Here is a 20,166-nt window from a genome sequence, read left to right as displayed (position 1 = left end):
TTATTTGACTATCATTGTATGAAAAAATAGCACCACGGGAGACTTTCTAAGGAGTTATTCAAAGGAGATTTTGAAGGAGAGCTGTTTCATTTCAATAAAATGGATCTCTGGACTGTGTTTTTCTGCTTTCTGCTCGTCACTGTGCGCTCAGAAGTGCAGAGAGATTTTTCCCCTGAATGCCGTGAATTCATGTATATGGGCACACCCCCGCGGGGTCTGGAGAACCGCTCGCTGAAAAAGATCTGCCAGCGTTATAATGGCAAGCCCCGGTATGTCACTCTGTATGATGTGGTGGATCACATCCCGGTGTATTCTGCCTACACTTTCAAACGCTCCGACGGCGTCAAGAAGGTTGATGTTCCTTGGATGTTCGAGCCTCAGGTAACCAGTTCTCATATAACTCAGAATGAGTAGTTTTAATCACTGTATCAATAGCTTTGTAGATTTGATGCATGAAAAAACTAAGTTTAGATTTTGAGCAATTATTTTCTACTCAACCTGCTGGAAAAAAAAGGTCTGGTCTATTATTTTGGTCTGTTGGCTGGTTTTAAACATGCTTCGGGCACTTTCCAGCTGGTCAGAAACCAGTTGAACACCAGCTTGGCCATGCTGTGAGACCAATTTAAACCAACTAAGACCAGCCAACAAGCCATTTACCAGCAGGGAAGCTGATTTTCTTTACAAACTAAACCATCAAACTAATTTAGGCTGATTGCATAGCTATATTTTCCATAAGGTATATGTACCTACTGTTTAAAATATCTTAAAAATCTGTTGTTGCTTTTACATAAATATTCTGTACTCTCTGTAGCTCTCCACAGAAACAGACTCTGGTGAGATGCAGCCATTTCCTTCCAATGATGTCCACGAAAGTTTTGCAGAAGCCCAGGCCATCTTGGAAGACTACTCAAACATTGTTGATTTCGAACGAGGCCATCTGAACCCCGACGAGCACCAGGCTCACCCCGATGACAAGGCAGCCACGTACACCCTCACCAATGTGGTCCCACAGATCCGCGAGTTCAACGTGGGCTACTGGAAACAACACGAGCACATCATCCGCCGTCGACTCAACAACTACTGCCGCGGTAAGGCCTACATAGTCACGGGGGTCACCACATCTGGTAAGATGATCCGTAGAAACAACATCGACCGAGTGGCCGTTCCCACCTACCTGTGGTCGGCATACTGCTGCGTAGATTACGATCACAATGCCCCGTTCGACGAGCGATCCAAATTCCCTGTCTTTGCAGCTCATGGGCTCAACGAGAAAGAAGGAGCAGAGGTCATAGAGATGTCTGTGCAGCAACTGGAAGATTTTTTGAGGAAGAACACCTTTGTGGACAAGAGGTTTCAGATTTTCTTTGGGAACTGTGAGCCTAATGATGCCATAATGTCAGTCAAGACTTAGACGTCTTCATCCTGTTTCTCTAAAACTCATAAAATAATATCTTTCACTGATCAGAATTGTGTTCTGTAGAATGAATATTCTGGCATACACTCTTTATTTTATAACCTAATGACACAGAAAAGGCCATTTTAGATTCCACTGAAAACATTGTTTAGTTCTTTACAAAACAATTTTTTTGCATCTACACTTCCGTTCAAAAAGTTTGGGGTCAGTGAGATTTTTGAAAGAGGTCTATCATTGTTCACCAAGGCTGCATTCATTTGATGAAAGATAAAACAGCAATACTGTGAAATATTATTACAACTGAAAATATCTGATTTCTATTTTTAATATATTATAAAACTGAATTTGTCCAGTGATAGCAAAGCTGAATTTTCATTAGCTGTCTTCAGTGTCACATGATCCTTTAGAATAGGCTGATTTGCCACTTAAGAAACATTTCTTATTATTATCAGTGTTGAAAACACATTATTAATGTCTTTTCTGTCACTTTTGATCAATTTAATGCATCCTTGCGGAATAAAATACACATTAAAAACTAACTAACTAAATAAATGAATAACGGACCCCAGACTTTTGATTAGTAGTGTCTGTGCTTAAAAAACCTAGAAATCAGTTGAAGAACATGATAATCAGACCCTGAAGAATATTCCCTAAAATGCATTTTTGTGTATGATTATGGGCAAAAAACATATAATACTATTTACTTTTCATCCTTTTTCTTTTCCTTTGTTTTTATTTGAACAGTAAAAATCTGAATCCATTTCCTTTAGCTTTGAATAGTAGAATGAAGATCCAATTTTAGTTTCAGAAATATTTTCTAATATCTTTTAGATCTTCTAATTAAGTATATATATATATATATATATATATATATATATATATATATGAGAGGACTTTAAAGAGTGATGAAATGAGAGAGATTTACTGACTATAATCATCTGGGGCCTTAGATGGTTTTATTATGTCCATTAACTTCTTTATAAAACTGCAACAACTAAATCTTTTCTCACTTTGTAAGCATGTTTACTGCAATTAATCTGAATGCTGTAACTCTTCTAAAATAAAAACTGACCGCTTAATCGTCTCTGTTTGCCTGCAGTCTGTCAATTATCAATATAAAAACATGAAAAACATGACTCAACAACATATTAGCTGTAGGTGTTCTTGAAAAAAAATATTTTCACAATAAAGCTGATATCAGACTCCTACTGCTTGATCAATTCAATATGCACACTCTCTATTGATTCTTTTCACAGACAAAAGTTGCTTTTATGTGTGCAAATACGATTAACAATTTTATGAATGTGAGATAGCTCATGTAGTATCAGATAACCAAATAAAAGTGGCATAAAAAGGTGGAGAACGGAGCCCCATTCCTTCCTAATCCCTTGTTTGCACAGGACACAGGCTCCATAAAGACAGGTTTATCTCTGTATTCCTTTTTCTGTCATCACCCCTTCACACTCAGAGAGTATAGAATAGAGAGATACATGGAGAGTATAGAATAGCCTGATTTACATTTTATAAGACAGTTATACAAGGCACCCATAAAGTTGATTAGCTCCACAGAAAAGACATCCATATCTATAGGACCTGCATATACTGGAAAAAGATAGAAAGAATAGTTTGTTCTGGGAATATGTGATGAGGTTTCTGCACAGCATTTTCCTGAACCATCATGCCTCTACCTCCTTTTATTGATTATTCCTTCCAGAGAAAGCTGCTGGTTAAAAGGAGAGGATTACTATTATTTGTGTGATTTACACACACACACACACACACACACACACACACACACACACACACACACACACACAAACACAATAACTATTCCCAGTATGCAATACTTAGTACCTACCATAAGTGGTGCACTGGTACACCAGAGTCAGGGACTTAGGTAGCCAGGGCTCATTGATGCTTTTTGGAAGTGAAGGCCAGTCCATCTTGTCCAATACAATTGCTCAAATTGCTGAAAAGCTTAATGTTGGCCCGATAGAAAGGTTTCTGTACAAATAGTGCATCACAATAAACCACTGACTGGTCAAAGTGCCCATGATTAACCTCAAAAGTGCCTACAAATAGGCATGAGAGAATCAAAAGTGGACCACAGAGTAATGGAAGAATGTTGCCTGGTCTGATGAATAATGTTTTAATTTAGATCTAATGGATGGCTGGGTGCATGTGCATCATTCACCTGGGGAAGAGATGACAGCAGATTCACTATGGGAAGATGGCAAGCTTCGGGAGGCAGTGTTATGCTCTGGGCAATGTTCTGCTGGAAAACCTTGGATCCTGGCATCATGGGAATTTTACTTCGTCACATACCACCTCCCTAAAGATTATTGCAGACCACCCCTATTGGCATTGGTGTTCCCTGATGGCATTGGCCTCTTACAGCAGGATAATATACCATGCCACACTGCAAAAATAGTCCAGGGATGTTTTGAGGAACATGACAGAGAGTTCAAGGTGTTGACCTGGCCTACAAATTCCTTAAATCTCAACCGTGACTGAACCTCTATAGGTTGACCTGGGCCAACAAATGCAATACATGGAGGCCCCACTTTCAACTTGCAGGACTTAAAGAATCTGCATAAATGATCTAGAAAGAAAATAGCAATGTGAAAAAGTGTCAGAATGTTCAAATGTTGTATCCTAGATCCATGTAAAGCCCCAGCTGTACAAGTTCACCTGGATGACATGCACTTCTCTTTTAGGCAAACTCTCACCGGTTCTGTTTTGCTTATCTAATCAATACTATTCAAAGTAACTAGCTTTGAATTCTTCTCACTCATTCATTCTATCAAAGAAGCACTCAAGTAAGACTGTCGAGAAGCTCCTTTGACTAAAATGCATCCCTCTGTCATCCTTCTGGTCCTTGCCTTCACAACATGGCTCTCTGAACATTTGGGAACTGCAACCGTGGTCGAAGACTTCAACCATGTTGAGAGATGCAAGGACTCGCTGTATATGGGCACTCCACCACGAGGCTTCAGAGATAGCAGACTCAAGAAGATCTGCCAGCGCTATGCTGACAAACCCAGATATGTGACCCTGTACGACTCCAAAAACCGTATCCCGGTTTACTCAGCATACACCTTCAAGAAAACAGAGGGCGATCGGCGTGTGGACTATCCCTGGATGTATGAACCTCAGGTATGAAACTATTCACTTTAAGAATAAAAAGTACAAAAACTGTCCCTGGGATGGTACCTTTCAAAAGGTACTAATATGAATCCTTGGAGGTAAATAATGTACAAAGTTGTACCCTCTGAAACCCCAGCGACAGCCTTTGTATCTTTTATCTGAGAGTTTGAGGACTGGCTTTCTTTGGTACAATTGCACTGAAGTGTTGACCTTCTTCTCAGCTTGCAGAGCTCGATGGGAATGGGAACATGCTGCCGTTCCCCACCGGATACTTACACATGAAGTTTGAGGACAGCCAGGCAATTTTGGATGACTATTCCGATGTGGTTTTATATGAAAGAGGCCATCTGAATCCAGACCAGCACCAGTCAGACCCCCAGGACCGAGCAGCTACCTATACGCTCACCAACGTCGTGCCAGAAATACGTGAGTTCAACATCGGACCATGGCGGGAACACGAAGAGCGCATCCGTCTGCGCCTCAACAATTTCTGCCGGGGAACAGCCTATGTTGTAACTGGGGTAACCACTACTGGAAACATGATCCGACGCAACAACCAGGACCGTGTTGGCATCCCTGAAGAAGTGTGGTCTGCCTACTGCTGCACTGACTACGACAGAAACGCACCACACAATGAGCGCATCCGCTTTCCGACCCAAGCTGCCCTGGCTAAGAATGCAAAGGATGGAAACAGAGTCCAAGAGCTCACAGTGCAGGATCTGGAGATCTACCTGACAAACAAAATGTCTGTGGACAAGAACTTCCAGCTGTTCTATGATAACTGCAACTCACCTTCACCTCTTCCTTCCTACCTTCATTATACCAAATGATCTGACTTACCTTCAGCTTACAGCTTTGGTTGTGGTTTCTTTTTTCTTGCTTTCTTCTTTCCTGCAGATTCTCTGTAAATTACTGTACAATTATTTAGAAATTTTGTGGAGTTAATGTTAAATATAGTGGTTTGCAATGTTATACACTACTGTTTAAATATTTGGGATAGGTAAGTTTATTTTATTTTATTTATTTTTATTAATAGAACTTTGTTCCTAAAAATTACATTTAAAATAAATGCTGTTCTTTTGTATTTTGTAAACTTGTAAACTTTTGTGAAAAAAAAAAAAGACTATCGGCAACAAGCAGCAACTGTTTTCATCATTGATAATAATAACACATGATTCCTGAGCAGCAAATCAGCATATCATAAAGATTTCTGAAGGATCATGTGACACTGAATGCCTGCTGAAAATTCAGCTTTACCATCACAGGAATAAATTACATTTTAAAATACACTAAAATAGGAAATAGTTATTTACAGTTATTTAATTTTTGATTAAATACATGCAGCTTTCTTGAGCATAAGTTAAAATAAATAAAATAAAATAATAAATCTTACTGGCCCCAAACTTTGAATGGTAATGTACAGAATATAGACTTATATAAAGCTATTTAATTCAATAGCCATATATTGAAGATAATAAAGGGAAATTTGTCACTTCAAGGTGTAAATCAATGGTTGTATAAACTATTTCCTGTCAGCTCTCTGCCTACAACACTTTTATTGCTTTTATCTTAAAATTAATCATCTTATATATGCATAGTGTATGACAAACTGCCTCAGTTCACATACATGTTAAGTTACTCATTGACACCACCTTAGGTTTTAGGTTGTGTTTTTTAAAGTGTAAAAGGCTGATTTTGTGTGGTATAAAATGGTATGTGAAAAATAAAAACAAAAACAAAAACCCTGACTGTTCATCCTTTTCCAAACTACTTTATTTATTTGGGATTTTCATTTTGGTGTTTCAATAAACATGACTGATATAAACCAATAAAATACCCAAGGAGAAATGTCTGGTTGATTTTCAACATTACAGCAAAATATGGATTGCTTTATCACTGTTATCTATGATTAATATCAGGCATCATTTCCAGTAACTGGCACTGTATCAAATCATTATAACATTGTGAGAAACACGGGGAGAGAAAGGGTAATGAATTTAAAGAACATTTTATTACAAGACCTTTAAACAAGATATTCAAAAACACTGGGTGAAAATGTCTCCGTCTCTTTTATCAATGTTGAGTTTAATAGGTTTTATCATTTTGTGATTATTGCTCAACATTATAAGGATGGAGTGGGAAAATAATTGGCATGGTAAATTTTATATATAACATATAACAGAGTTGTGTGCAAATGGGCCTTGAAACCCACAAAAAAAAAAAAAAAAAAAAAAAAACACACTTACTGGGATGGCCAAACAAGAGCATCTACCACATAATGCTGATATATTCTACACCTCTCTATTCTTTAAAGCAACACAAATACAGATCCCTACACTTTAAGGCAGGGGTCACCTGGAGGTCAGTCCTGGAGGGCCAGTGTTCTGCAGTTTCGCTCTCAGCTTGCATCAACACACCTGCTTGGAAGTTTCAAGTATTCCTAATAAGAGCTTGATAAAATGATTTAGGGTTGGAGCTAAACTCTGTAGCAAACCGGTCGTCCAGGATTGAGCTTGGTGACCCCTGATCCATTAGGAAATACAGACTTTATGAAAGTGCACAAATAATTCACAGGTCACACAGGACGAGTCTTCAATGACTGACCACTGCAAACCAGTAAAATGCGTGAGATTAGTCAGCTTGTGGGACATTCCTTTCACTTTTTATGGACATAATCTAATCTCCGAGGGACACAAATGAGGAAGGATAAGCAAATACCCTCAAGCGAATAAGGCCGAGCAAGCTTTAACTCTTTCTCTTAACTCATATTCTTCTTTTCGCTTGTTTTCCTTTCTGTAAATTGTCTTTAGTTAATATCATTATTGGCAGTTGTAATATTGTGTTTATTCATAGTGCTAGTAATGGTAAATGAACTCAAGGGATTCATTATTTGCTGCTGGTTTCTTTTCAAGATGGAGATGGAGACTTTAACTGTTATGGAAGACTTGGCAGATGTGACTGAAAGTAAACGACCAAAGTCCCCTGATCCCAGATCAGCAGACCACATTTATAAGTCAGATGCCTGTTATCTTATTAATCACAATGTCCCAGGCAGGGACTTTACCCAGTCTTAAAATGTTCACGGGATCCAACTACACAACATTAAAGCTGCTACAAGGTGCTACAAGAGGCCCAGGCCATAATCTATGCCTGAGTAAGGTAAACTATTTCTAAAGTTGTGACCAAAACCATGACTGGCTGTAATTCAGTATTTGTACACTAGATGATGGTGCTGTCAAAAAAACCCCTCTTACCTAATCGTGACATTCTTACAGTTAAGAGAAATACTCTATAGTACTGTATGATAATAGTTTCAATAGGTACACACATTAGAAAAATACAACATTACAACTTTTTAAGCTAAGGCCTTATTTATTTGTTTAGCCTTTTTAAATGTACAAGTTGCCAGATAATAAGTGCTCCTTGTACAATAAAGAAATTAACCCTCAAAAGTGAGATCACTGTCATCACGGGATTGTACACAGAAACTCTGAATGTATATTGAGCGACACAGTGACAGCCAAACAGCAAAGACAGCACTGACTTTTCAACATAATTGATGTGTGTGTGTGTGTGACAAAAGAAATAAAATGAGGAAATGTGCACCAGCTTTTTCCAAAAGAGGACATTTTTTTTTTTTTTTTGCATTTGCAAATATTTTCTACAACATTGTCAAATTGCTTAACAAAATCATGCACCACCTTTTTCAGTCAAAACACACACGCAGTTCACAAGCTTAAAGACCACACAGAATGCATTTAAGGAACTTTACTGGAATATTAAAAAACGAGTTTGACTCCTCTCCTCATCATCATCCCCTCTTGTCTCTCTGTCAGTGCCTCTCTGCTTGTTAGCTGTATTTGCTGTATGACACTCATGGGATGAGAACACTTTAATAAGTTCTAATCTTCTTGAGTACTTTTTTGGAGAATATGTTCTGACTGACTGAAGTTTTAAATAAGTTACTCAATTTAAATTAACATTTGTAGGACCACATATAATCTGTCAGCAAAATACAATTGTTTTAAAGGGTAAAGTTGCGGTGGGAGATGGAGTGATGAAAAGGGTCTAGAACAGCCTCTGGTCAGCATTGACTGTGTTCTTCTTTGATTCATGCTTCATCCCTTCACTGAGTTTTCTGTGCCCTGGTTCTCTGCTCCTTCCAATCTCTGCGCCCTATTGTCCCCCTATTGTCTGCTTTCTCTTCTGTCTCTCCTGCTCTTTTTGCCTCATACTCATCATCCAGCTGGGCAGCCGTCAACTCCACTGTGGGCCACCATCCTGGCTGGCCTCTGGAGCTCAATCTGGCTCCTCCTGCTCTGGGCTCCTCCCTCTATCCACTCCACCCTGGCACTATGGTCTATGCTCCCTCTCTATTGCCTGCCTCACGCCCGCCTCCTAAACCCCCACCCTCCCTCGGCTGGATTATTTCTGTCGGTGCGGGGATGCACCGTTCCGGGAGGGGGCAAAATGTTACAGTTATTGATTTCTGTTCTTTGTGAGTTTCCTTATTTGGTCATGTTCATTTTCTTGTTTAGTTAATGAATTAGTCCCACACCTGTTTCTGTTTCCCACTGATTACATTTCCAATATTTAAAAATCTGTGTTCTTCATTTTGGTTTTGTCTGCTATTAATGATTCAAGATTTGGATTGTTTGGTTGTGTCCTTTCTCATGTGGATAATTAAAATAACTATTTTGATATCTCTTTCACATGCTTTGATTTACAAACCAACACATGTGACATCTACACTGGAGAAAAACATATGGATGTGTACTTCTGATTTCTTTAGAGAAAATAGTTTATGTAAATCAGGGTGTTGTGAGAATTAGTGAGTGCACACGCAATGTCTGTTTCATTTATACTTGAGAAAATCCACAAGTGAGACTCACAGAAGTAATAGTAACTAATGACATTTCAGGAAATCCCTCATATGGACATAGGCATCCAGTTATCGCTGCAGCTGAATAAAATGCAGATAAAGATGGTTTGACTGATGAAACATCAATAGAATAGACATAAGATTGTGAAAATGTATAGTTTATCTGTGTTCTTCAAGTCATGCTCAGCAGCTGTGAAAAGCAGCAAGAATATTAGAGACCTGTGCAAATGATTTGTGGTTTTTAGTAAACGGATTGAGTGAAATATTCGATTCACTCATAAGACATAATTAAAGGGACAGTTCACCCAAAATGAAAATTCTGTCATTAATTACTCACCCTCATCTCGTTTCAAACCCATAAGACCTTCAGTCATCTTTCTGACCCTGCAACTCAACTGAAACATTCGTTAAAATAGCCCATGTGACATCAGAGGTTCACTTGAAATTGTAAAAGTATTTGCGATAGTGTTTGTTTGTCTGTTTGGTGTCAGTGTTGATAGTGTTTGTGTGGCTGGGTGGAGACAAGGTCTTTCCCCTCCAACCCATCTGTGACCTGAGGGTTTTGGACCACTTTGTACAAGAAGCTTGAGGTTCTTAAATCATCATGGTGAGATCTGTATGTATTTCACACAGAATGTCAAATTATTTATGTGTTTAATATAAAAAAAAAATGATGTAAACATATTTATATACACATTCGATACTTAAACCCACCATTATGCAAATAAGTAATACAACTTAGTACAAAGTTCACCCAAAAATGAATAATTACCCCATGGTTTACTTGATACATAAGGAATCGTGGTTAAAATATAATACTAGAGTACAATACAAAGTACACTTGAAATGGAAGAGGAACTAGCTTAGTAGCCAAAGCTGTTACAAGTAGTTGATTTCAGCAGTACAAACAGTCTTAGTTTGTTTTATGTGTTGTGATTTTTTTTACGAGGCGAACCAATCGGATTTGAGAGCTGCAATCTATCCATTTTAGAATTTTTTTGAGATTAGACATTTTCCCTAATGAGTCCGTTCTGTTTCCACAGCAGGCCAGGTCCACAGTTCTTCCAGATGATTCAGGTCCTGCCAGCACACAGATGCAGGAGGTCTCCTCTCTCTCAGAACTTCTGCAGGTGCAGAGCAGTTTCCTGTGTGGGAAAGTCAGACTCCTGCTTTCAGCTGCATCCGTCTGCCAATGGCAAAACAGCTGATGCGAGCTCAGGAACCGTTTACAGTAGTCACAGATACACACAAACCTGTAGTCATGTTTCGATAGTATGCATTACTTGAAGAGTGTAGCAAAACAGTCTTGACACCTTTACTTACGCAACAAGGTGAACAAGGCAGAAGAACCTGCAGAAACATTTCAGAGCCCACAAGTGAACTCACAAGCTTATATCAGTGTGGCGAACAGCTTGTCTGACTGTATCCAGCCAACTGGACTACAATACACCTCACACATTTTTATTTGTTTATATTTGTATGTTCAATTTTCTACAAATCCATGAATCGTGCTGTTATTTGTTCATTTTTTGTAGGCAGTGTCCCTTGTGTGTACGCATACTGGACATGTCCTTTCTGAGATGTGTACATTTAACGGCAAGACTCTTTTTTTGAGGGTTCAGCAAGGTTTGCTAAGTGGACACAATGCTGTGTGACTGCTGTATTGTGATGTGTGCTTCCATCTAGAGGTCAAAGCAAGAAGATTAAATAAAACTGTAAATATACATACATTGGATAAGAGAATAAAACAGTGTTTTTTCCCCCAGGTAGACAATTTAGGACAATAACATGCAAATAAGGAGACAGGACTGTCGGTATGTTTAATCTCTTTTAATGTTGTCCAGTTCAGATACACAACATACAGTGTGTAGTAGCCTGTATAGGAAATAGAAATATGAATTTCATTCTTTAGACCCATTGTGGTCATACAGTCCCCTCATCTTAAGCCTTTTGTATGTTGCCGAAATTCAACAAAATGAAACTCAACAGGTGCAAGTCTTTTTTTTTTTTTTTTTTTGGCGACCAAACATTGATCCTCAACAATTGTTTCTCAGTATTTTTCTTCTTCTTCGTTAAATCCTCTATAATACATAGGCAACCCAGACAAAAAGTATCACCATGCCTGGTGAGAGTGTGCTTTTTATGTCCGTCGGCTGCCGGTAGATTCATCTCTCTCTGTTTATTAAGTAGAAAAATATGAACTGTTTAAATTCTCTACTCTGAAATATATGCAGCTCGAATTCACAATAAAGAGATAAGCCAGAACTCTGCGGAATCCCACCCCCGCTTCAACAAATCTCCAATGGTTTAGGTAACATTAAATTTCTAAGAACTTACAACCAGGTAGGAGAAAACAAACACCCCACAGTGTCATTTAGTCCACTGAAGCGTAACGGAGAACACCCAGGAGAATGACTCAAACAGCAGGCCTCTCCGAAAAAAAAAAAATAGGGCTGACTCAAGCGATTTACATCCTACAGCCTCATACAAGGAAATAAAACGAGCTTCTCCAAATAAACGTTCTCATTTAACTCTCTGCAACAAAATATTCTGATTAGGCCCTGATCGGTTCCACCCTCTGTTTTTCAAACGAAACCGAATCAGCCAGTGCATGCAGCCAGTGACTCTATTGTCCACCGCATTGTCGGGTCTCGCAGCAAATTTGAATTCCAAATGCAATTACTCTCATCAAGTACGCTCATTCTTGACTCAATATATTCTCTAATGTGGAATTCAGTTCGTTTCCGCTTCCCTCAACATTCATTACGATTTGATGTCTTTTGTTGAAAATAAGCTTTAGTATCTGTAAACCTTTAAATGAAAATCAAATAAGGGGTCTTCAGAATCGTGGCTGGAGGGATATGATTGGATGAATGAGCTTGCACCTGTTTATACAGTGGATATGATCGGCCGTGAACCCAACAATAAACAAAATATTTACAAAGACCATGTCACCTCATACACTTATAAAAATGTACAGTTTTGCATCTTTTGTTTTTCATCATGACATGACATATAAAGTGGTCTTGTGTGTATTCCATCCACCCACCGACAAGAAACTCCAAAAACAAGACGACGAGAGAACAGAAAAAATGGATGGAGATGAGATCAGTATGCACAGTTGCTTGCATTATGGATCGGAAATGTATATTTAAGTGGCATGAGGGGTGATGCCTCTTCCGCTGTAATGCAGTACGCCTCTTCAGGCTGTGTTTAGTTTCTGACTGCCACCATGGCTCAAACCTGATGCACAAAGCTACCAGAGTCAGTATCCAGAGCTCATATAGAGGCCACATTTGTGCTGTTCCTCATACACTCACACTTACATGCGCACACATGAAAGCAAATTGCCCATCTCCAGCTTCCTCTCGGCCAGATCATTCTTGGCACCCTGAAAGAGAGATTTCGGAAAAAAAAAAAACTTTGCAAGGTTGAATCAGAAGGTCCTACAGGGACTTGTGACAGGGCATATAACAAGATGTCCACCTGGTGACAAGTGAGCTCAAACTGAGATTATCACCCAAAGGTCAGTGTCAGTGAGGGGGAAGAATGTTCTGGACATGTCATGAGCTCTCTTGGGCTCTGGATAAAAGAGAGAGATGGAGAGACTCCAGCTGTGCGGGAACGGGCGAAGGTTTTGATCCCGTCACTCTGGACGTACAGAGTTTGAGTCTTTATGGAGAAATGAGAAGAGAGAGCGACACAGTGAACGTTCCTCAACTCAATGTGGCATAATGCGTGGGTTACTACTCAGGACTATTTGAGTGGAGGGAGAAAAGGGATAAAAAAGAGAGGAGGGGATCGTGGATCTGATCAGTCCTTCTTCAGGAGATGAGTTTTGTCGTACAGCTTCCGTAATTATAAATGGAAAAAAAAAGGGAACTATTTATCCTCTTTATTATCATCAAGAATCAGTTTCATTTCTGGGTATGACCATGTATCTACAGAGGGAAAAGAATCTCCAAATGAAGTGCACAAAATACAGCTGATGTAAAAAAAAAGAAAAGAAAGTGAGAGAGAGAGAGAGAGAGAGAGAGAGAGAAGAGAGAGAGCAAGAGAGAGAAAACTGTTGCAGAAAAAGACAATAAAAAGACAAAGTCTTGAATCCCGAATGTCCATTTTCTTCTTAAAAAATAAATCATGCAATTTTCCCAAAGTGCAATCAAGATATAAATTGAATTAATCTATTAAATTTAATTAATAAATTTAATTAATCTTTTTATATAGATTTTTGTAGTGGTGTTAATTTCTCTCCATAGGCAATTTAACAGTGACAGTGCAAAACAAAGCGCAAAAATTAGAGAGAGACCAAAGGAAAGGAACAAATTTGGCACCTTTTTTTCCCCCTCAATTCTGCAAAATCCTTCAATAAATCCAGTTCAGGTGATTCTCTCCACGTCTGTCCACTAGACTGTGTCTGAATGGACAATGATCACAGTACTTGGCACAAGAATGCTGGTAAAAATTAGATAGTAGAATCTTTTTTCATTCATAGCCTTATAAGGTTATCAATAATACATATTTTACACTTATATTTTCTTGATTTATAAAACAGTCCAAAGTAAGAAAAACTGTTCTTTTTGGGGACTAGAAACAGCTACAGCAGAGCAAAAGACTGTTGGGGAGAAGAAAAGAAAGAAAAAGGGAAAGGTGGCAATGGAACTTAAGGGGGAAAAGTAGAGGAAAAACTAAATGGGAGGGGATAGCTGCTGTATTGAGCAGGGAAAATGGCCAACACTTCTCTACCCAAAACCTTCTCCAAGAATGAGAGGAGCAGGAAGAGTATAACAAGAAAGAACGAGAGAGAAAGAGAGTGTGCTGGGAGTGGGCTTTAAAAGGACAGGAGTGGTGTGTTGGACAGTATTCGTGTAGAGCACCACTCTTAGTACCGGAGGTCTGTGTTCCTATGTGTTTGGGGGCCTGCTCCCCTTAGAGGGGTTACTATACTCGTGTGGTAGAGTGCTGGTGGGGCAGGGCGTTGTTGCTGTGCCCAGCACTTGGTGCAGGTGCAGGGGGGTAAGTGTTGAAGGCATGGAGGGACTGCATGCCAGTGATGGTGCTGGGGATCATAGAAAGGGTGTTAGTTGTCATAAGGGGCACGTCCTCAGGTGCCCGCCGTAGCGCCAGAGTGTAGTCCGGTGGGCACACAGGTGGTCTTAGAGGCTCGAGGTCGCCATGGAGGCCACGCTGTGGAAGAGGCGTGCCATGGTCAAGTTCCACCCTTTGCTGCTTCATCTGCAAGGACATTAGCTCCTCCTCTTGGCTCAATGCCAGGTCGTTATGGGGTGGAGCCCCCACAATGCCAATGCCTGGCCCTGTCCCACGTTGAGGTGAGAGGCGGCGATGGCGGCGCTGCAGCAGCTCATGCCGCTTGTCGCGTTTATAGTACAACGCGACAAACGCCAGCACGTTGAGGAAGAGCAGCGACGCACCCACTGCTACTGTCACGCTCAGCTCCGTCGAATAGTCCCTTGTGTCGCTCGGGAATGGGAATCGTTCAGGAGGGTGTTCAGAACCTTCGAGGTCCGGGTCGGGTGGGTAGGTTGAGACCGTGGGGTGGCGAGTAGAGCGTGTGCCGGGGCTCTGGACTGTACCCTTCCGACCGGGCCGGTGCGGGATGCCGGGTGGCAGTCGCGTGGTTATGGAGCTGATGATCTCCTCATGAAGGGTGTGGAGGTGAGGAACCAACTCAAGCCAGAAGGCAACTTTGTTGGCACGGTAATTATCCCGGATGCGAGGCTTCAACCCGATATGGAGGTACTGCTTGTCTTTAGAGCTAAATTTGGTCCAGATTACTTCCTCGAAGCGATTGGGCTTAGTATGGATGAACTTGGTATCCTGCGGTACTGGAACGTTCGGATCACTGGAAAAAATATTGAAACAGAGTGAGAAGTAAAAAGACATTGTATTTGTATGCTGGTCTCTTTGGGTGAACAAATTCGGACAAATCAAACTCTCACCCCGTCTTGGCGAAGTTAGTCCAGTATGTCATCACCACAGCACTGAGCATGACATCGTTCTTGGAAAAGTTGCAGGGAAATAGATCTGTGGCACCCACCATGGGAACACCAAACACATACGGGATCTCGTCACCATGTGCTGCGTCTGCCCACTCGGGTCGTGCTTCCGTCTGGCAGTGGTGGTGGAAGGTATAAAAATAAACAGGGGACTGGAACTCAGCATGCAGCTTAGCTGTGGCCACTGCTGGTGCCACCCACTGGTGGTCAGTAAAAAGTGCAAGTAGTGTTTTACGCCGCATGTCACTGTTATCGCGGTCAGCCCAATCTGTGTACATGAACTTTATGGTCTCCCGCAGTATGTCTTTACCTAAAAAAGGGACAGAGACACCAAGAGAGAAAAAGATTGATGTTGGTTGTTGAAAGACAGCGCTGTAGACTGAGTGGCAGAATTGGCAGTGCAAACAACGGTCAATGTCTATGTTGTGAGTATGTATGGGTGTATCAGAACTCACCATCTGGGTATCCATAGAGGTTGTCCACAAAATTTGATATGGTGTAGTCAAAGGAAGCAGCTGAAATACCATCCTCACCCTCACTGTCATCTACAAATTTCAGCCCTTCACCCTGGTTCACCCCCAACAAGATGTCGTAGTTCAGGAACTCCCCCTGAGGTCATTACACAAATGTCACCCATTGTACTCACTTTCACTAATTAACTGTCATGATTAGACTGTGAAGCACTCTAAACTCTGGGACGCTGCAGTGTCTAAATTCACACCTGCTGCATGAGGATCTCAGGATCATCGGGTACCACATCACCGTCCACCACTGGTCCGAATGCAATGTGGTAGCGGGCAGGTTGGATATCCTGATCCACCAGCTCCCTGAAGCTCTTCCTTCGCAGACAGTCCACCAGATCTGCAGTGTTGCTGTAGCTGCAGCCCACCTTCTTGGCCAGGATCTTGGTGTACATCAGGGGCCGGTAGTTCACTGACCAGCTCGATATGGCGGAGCCACTCTGAGCAATGGCCCTCTGGAACAAACCTGAAAACAAGGCCAGTTACAAGACAATGACTAAGAAGAGTCAAAGAGCAGGCTTTAATGTAAGTGAGTCAACGTGTATAGAATGTAACCCATGACCATGAGCCAGATAAATCCACTGAATATCTTTTATCACCACAAAGGGAAGGCCAATGGTACTTATTTCCACTACAATAAATGCTTTCCCGTTTGATTTCTTAACTTTAGTACAGAATATTGACTTCAGAATAGAATAGAACACATTTTTAAACTTCAGAACAGAAGAGATTTAAGAACAGAGCAGAACAGAACAGAAGCTTAAGTAAAAAAACACCAATAACTTCAAATAAATTCATAACACATTCTTCAGAACATAATCTTTACTTCAGAAAAAAAAAGTTCATAAATGAATAGACTCTTAATTTCAGAAAATAACACAATTGAATTTTAACTTCAGATCAGAGGAGAATAGAATCTTGGCTTCTAAAGACAAATGCACCAGAATAATTTCAACTGTACATTTTTGCATTTGTCATTTGCAATTTGTTAAAAACAATTTGATCCATTCATGCATTCCCTGGGAATCAGACCCATGACCTTGGCATTGCTAGTGCCGCTCTCTGCTGGATGAGCTATAGGAATGCCAAAATGGCAGACTATGATTGGCCTTGTGTGCTGGCTAGAAAAGAGAAGTAAGGTGCGATGTGTATTCAATCTTTAAAAATATTCAATTAACCAGTGTGTCATGTAAACTCAGACCAAGATTGTCAATGTCATCTCAGACTTTTGGACCTGTATATGTATATGTATACAGTATATGAAACAGTGCTACACACATACTATTATAGTTCTGAAACTAGTTTTAATAGTCAGAGAAACAAGTTGCTAAGCTAACATGGTGGAATTCTGTACAATAGAAAGGTCATGCTGTCTTCAACAAAGAAAAACCAATAACAGCATGAACATGAGTTTCTTTTAATATGTGTTGTAATAAGGCAGGTAGAAACTCTGATTCATTACTTGAGTAAAAGTGACAAAGTGAGCTCAGCGTTCGGAAAGGCTCTGGGTAAGCATTAGGAAACCATCTTGGCTTTCAGAACCCTGCTGCACCGTTATGTAAAGTGTCTCACGCTTTTCATCTGCAGATTCTATTATTAATTATTAAAATGTTTCCCCCATCCCCAGTCACACACACACATACACACACACTATTACAAGACCCCTCAGCTTCAGTTCCCTATGAAATCAATTAAGAATCAGCTCAGCTGCAGACCAACACTTCTGCAACACACATAGTTTTACACGCTGCTCATTATGAATTTGTCTCACATCTCTCCATTTTTATCACACAGCACTCATTATAAACTGGCATCAGATGTAGACGCACGTGTGATCTCGAGATAGCGGTGTAAATCAGTCTTGCACATACACAAACTCACACACATACTGCAAGGCATTGCCAAAAATCAGTCCCACTTTCAGACAGCCGCACAGTGTATCAATATAAAAAAAAATTAGAACATAGAATCGTACTGTATGTTGTAAAAATATAAAGCACAAATATGCTTATAGACTTCAAAACAATTCCAAATATCCAAAAATAAAAGTCTTCCAGGTTTGGAATGGCATGAGGTTCAGTAAATTGGTAAATGACAACCCAGGTAAATAAAAAATATTCTTAGTTGTACTAATATTGAGTAACTTATTATTAAGTTATTATATTTATTATTATATTTATATTTAAAACTTATTATATTTTTATGATAGTATACTGAGTGCATAATAAATGTTTTTTTGGAACGACTAAGATACTTTAAGATATGCTTCATATCAACTTTATCAAGCTGTTTAGTTGTGTTAAAATTGAACAATTTCAAGTATCTTTAGTGTAACTTAATTATACTTCTTCACTTTATTTAAAATAATTGTATACTTCTTGAGGTACAGTTATATATTTTAAGCTTCACTTTAATGTACTTCAAGAACATTTGCATTCCTAGTACACTATTAATTTGTTATAAAGCTATTTTTCAGCAATCTTATATGGTATATTAAAAAGTACAACACTCATTAAATTAACGACGAGCACGTACACACACTTTCATATCTAGAAAACTTTAATATACTTTTACAACAAAATATCTTGTGTACATTACACCAATAAATCCATTGAGTACATTTAAAAAGGACAGCAGCATATATAAACTCTTGACAAATAGTCAAAATAATTATAGTAAATTATAATAAATTATAATAAATAAATAAAGACCAGTGAGATGGTATAACAGAAATACTTCAATTTGCAGAAATTTTATTTTATCCCTATATTACTTGAAAGTACACTATGAATACTCTTTCATTGAATAACAATGCATAATTAAATTTTCTGCACACACACACGCACACACACACAAGCACACACACACACACACACACACACACACACACACACACACACACACACACACACACACACACACACACACACACACACACACACACACACACACAAAGACGTTACCAAAAAACAGTAAAGTGGAGAAGTGAATAATGTTTTTTTTTTTTTTTACAAATTAATTCTGCAAATGGCAGAACATAACAAAGAAACAGAAAATAGAAATGTCACCATCTTCATCTTCAAGTGGAGAGTCACTTTTCTTTGAGTATGACGTGTTGCATTTTCTGTATCTCGGGGCATGTAATTCAGATACTATGGTCTTTAAAATGTTCTTCATCACAGGGTCTGTGAAAGGAAAAATTATTAATTATTAACCCTTGATAGCTTGGACTAAATCCTCATCAAGCTTGACATGAGCATGTTTTTATCTTCTGTTGGTCGTCACAACACAATACTCTGAGGTTAGAATAGGTTAGAGGTTAAAAGAGACCCAACATCTCTACAACAGAAGTGCTGAATCCAAGCATAACTCCCAGAATCCTATTAGTCACTTTATTAAGAAATATGGCAGCAATAATTAACCTTTGAGATTAATTGATATGAGATTAAAACATACTTACCACTCTCTTTGCTTGTCTCTCTGATCTGATTTAAATGTGTCTTCTATTGAACAGAAGCTGATCTGAAACAATAAATGAACTAATATTTCACAATGAAATACTGAAGAAAATGATGATTAGTAATTAGTGTTTTATTTTTAACAATGACAGCACAGTGTACCTGATGGGTAATATAATCAAAACCTTCTCAGCCCTTCATACAGTTTAAGCTCTGTCCACACAATCAAACAAGAAAAAAAGTGATAATGTGGTGTTTTTAAACTTTTCAAAGAACATTTATTTTATTACAATCAGGCCAAATTATTGATGAAAAACATAAAAAAATAAAAAAATAAAAAAATAATAATAAAAAAGTATGTTAATGGTGTACTTGTTATAATGAAAAATAATTATTTATGCCAATACATTGGACATTTTCATAGCTTTCGTTTCGTCAAGGTTTCGTGTTACAGCAGTTAACATTAGCAATCCACGTGTTAGCTAACATTTGAAAATGTACACTAGCTCCATCCACCTAGGAAAAACTCAAAAGTAAGCTTAAAGTTGGTTAGCTTTATTTTTGTAGGCAATATCTTTATCTTTCTGTGTCTGCTTCGACTAAGCAGACACACTTTTTAAACACCTATTAAGTTGTTTGTGGGAGGCAAGAGCTGGCTTGGTTTTCTAGCCAGGAAAATAAAATAAAGCAAAATTAGGATGATTTCAGATAAAAACATGTTACTATC

At 39.1% G+C, this 20,166-nt stretch overlaps 3 protein-coding genes across 4 annotated transcripts in view; 2 read left to right on the top strand and 1 right to left on the bottom strand.

Annotated features, from left to right (window-relative positions):
- Window positions 1–74: 74 nt before the first annotated feature.
- On the top strand, window positions 75–1,630 carry LOC113054817 (endonuclease domain-containing 1 protein-like). The gene is made up of 2 exons (XM_026220620.1): window positions 75–381; window positions 812–1,630. Exons 1-2 carry the CDS (start codon window positions 100–102, stop codon window positions 1,409–1,411), a joined length of 882 nt encoding a protein of 293 aa, XP_026076405.1. The 5' UTR covers window positions 75–99; the 3' UTR covers window positions 1,412–1,630.
- A 2,597-nt stretch (window positions 1,631–4,227) lies between these two features.
- LOC113054816 (endonuclease domain-containing 1 protein-like) lies at window positions 4,228–5,571 on the top strand. Its single transcript, XM_026220618.1, has 2 exons — window positions 4,228–4,570; window positions 4,783–5,571. The coding sequence occupies exons 1-2, from the start codon at window positions 4,265–4,267 to the stop codon at window positions 5,389–5,391; spliced, it is 915 nt and encodes a 304-aa protein (XP_026076403.1). The 5' UTR covers window positions 4,228–4,264; the 3' UTR covers window positions 5,392–5,571.
- Window positions 5,572–11,739: 6,168 nt separating this feature from the next.
- nlgn2b (neuroligin 2b) overlaps window positions 11,740–20,166 on the bottom strand; it is a 70,588-nt gene continuing 62,161 nt past the window's right edge. For both annotated transcript variants that reach the window (XM_026219567.1, XM_026219566.1), the window contains exons 7-10: window positions 16,182–16,447; window positions 15,916–16,069; window positions 15,404–15,770; window positions 11,740–15,306 (exon numbers count right to left, since the gene is read on the bottom strand). In XM_026219567.1, coding sequence (XP_026075352.1) covers window positions 14,385–15,306; window positions 15,404–15,770; window positions 15,916–16,069; window positions 16,182–16,447 — 1,709 coding nt within the window. In that variant the 3' untranslated portion in view covers window positions 11,740–14,384. The remainder of the gene's footprint in view (window positions 15,307–15,403; window positions 15,771–15,915; window positions 16,070–16,181; window positions 16,448–20,166) is intronic.

The sequence above is a fragment of the Carassius auratus genome, chromosome 35 (assembly GCF_003368295.1).
Source record: "Carassius auratus strain Wakin chromosome 35, ASM336829v1, whole genome shotgun sequence".
Lineage (NCBI taxonomy): Eukaryota > Metazoa > Chordata > Actinopteri > Cypriniformes > Cyprinidae > Carassius > Carassius auratus.
The sequence above is the reverse complement of the archived record's forward strand: the minus strand, read 5'-3'. Positions and strand labels throughout refer to the sequence as shown.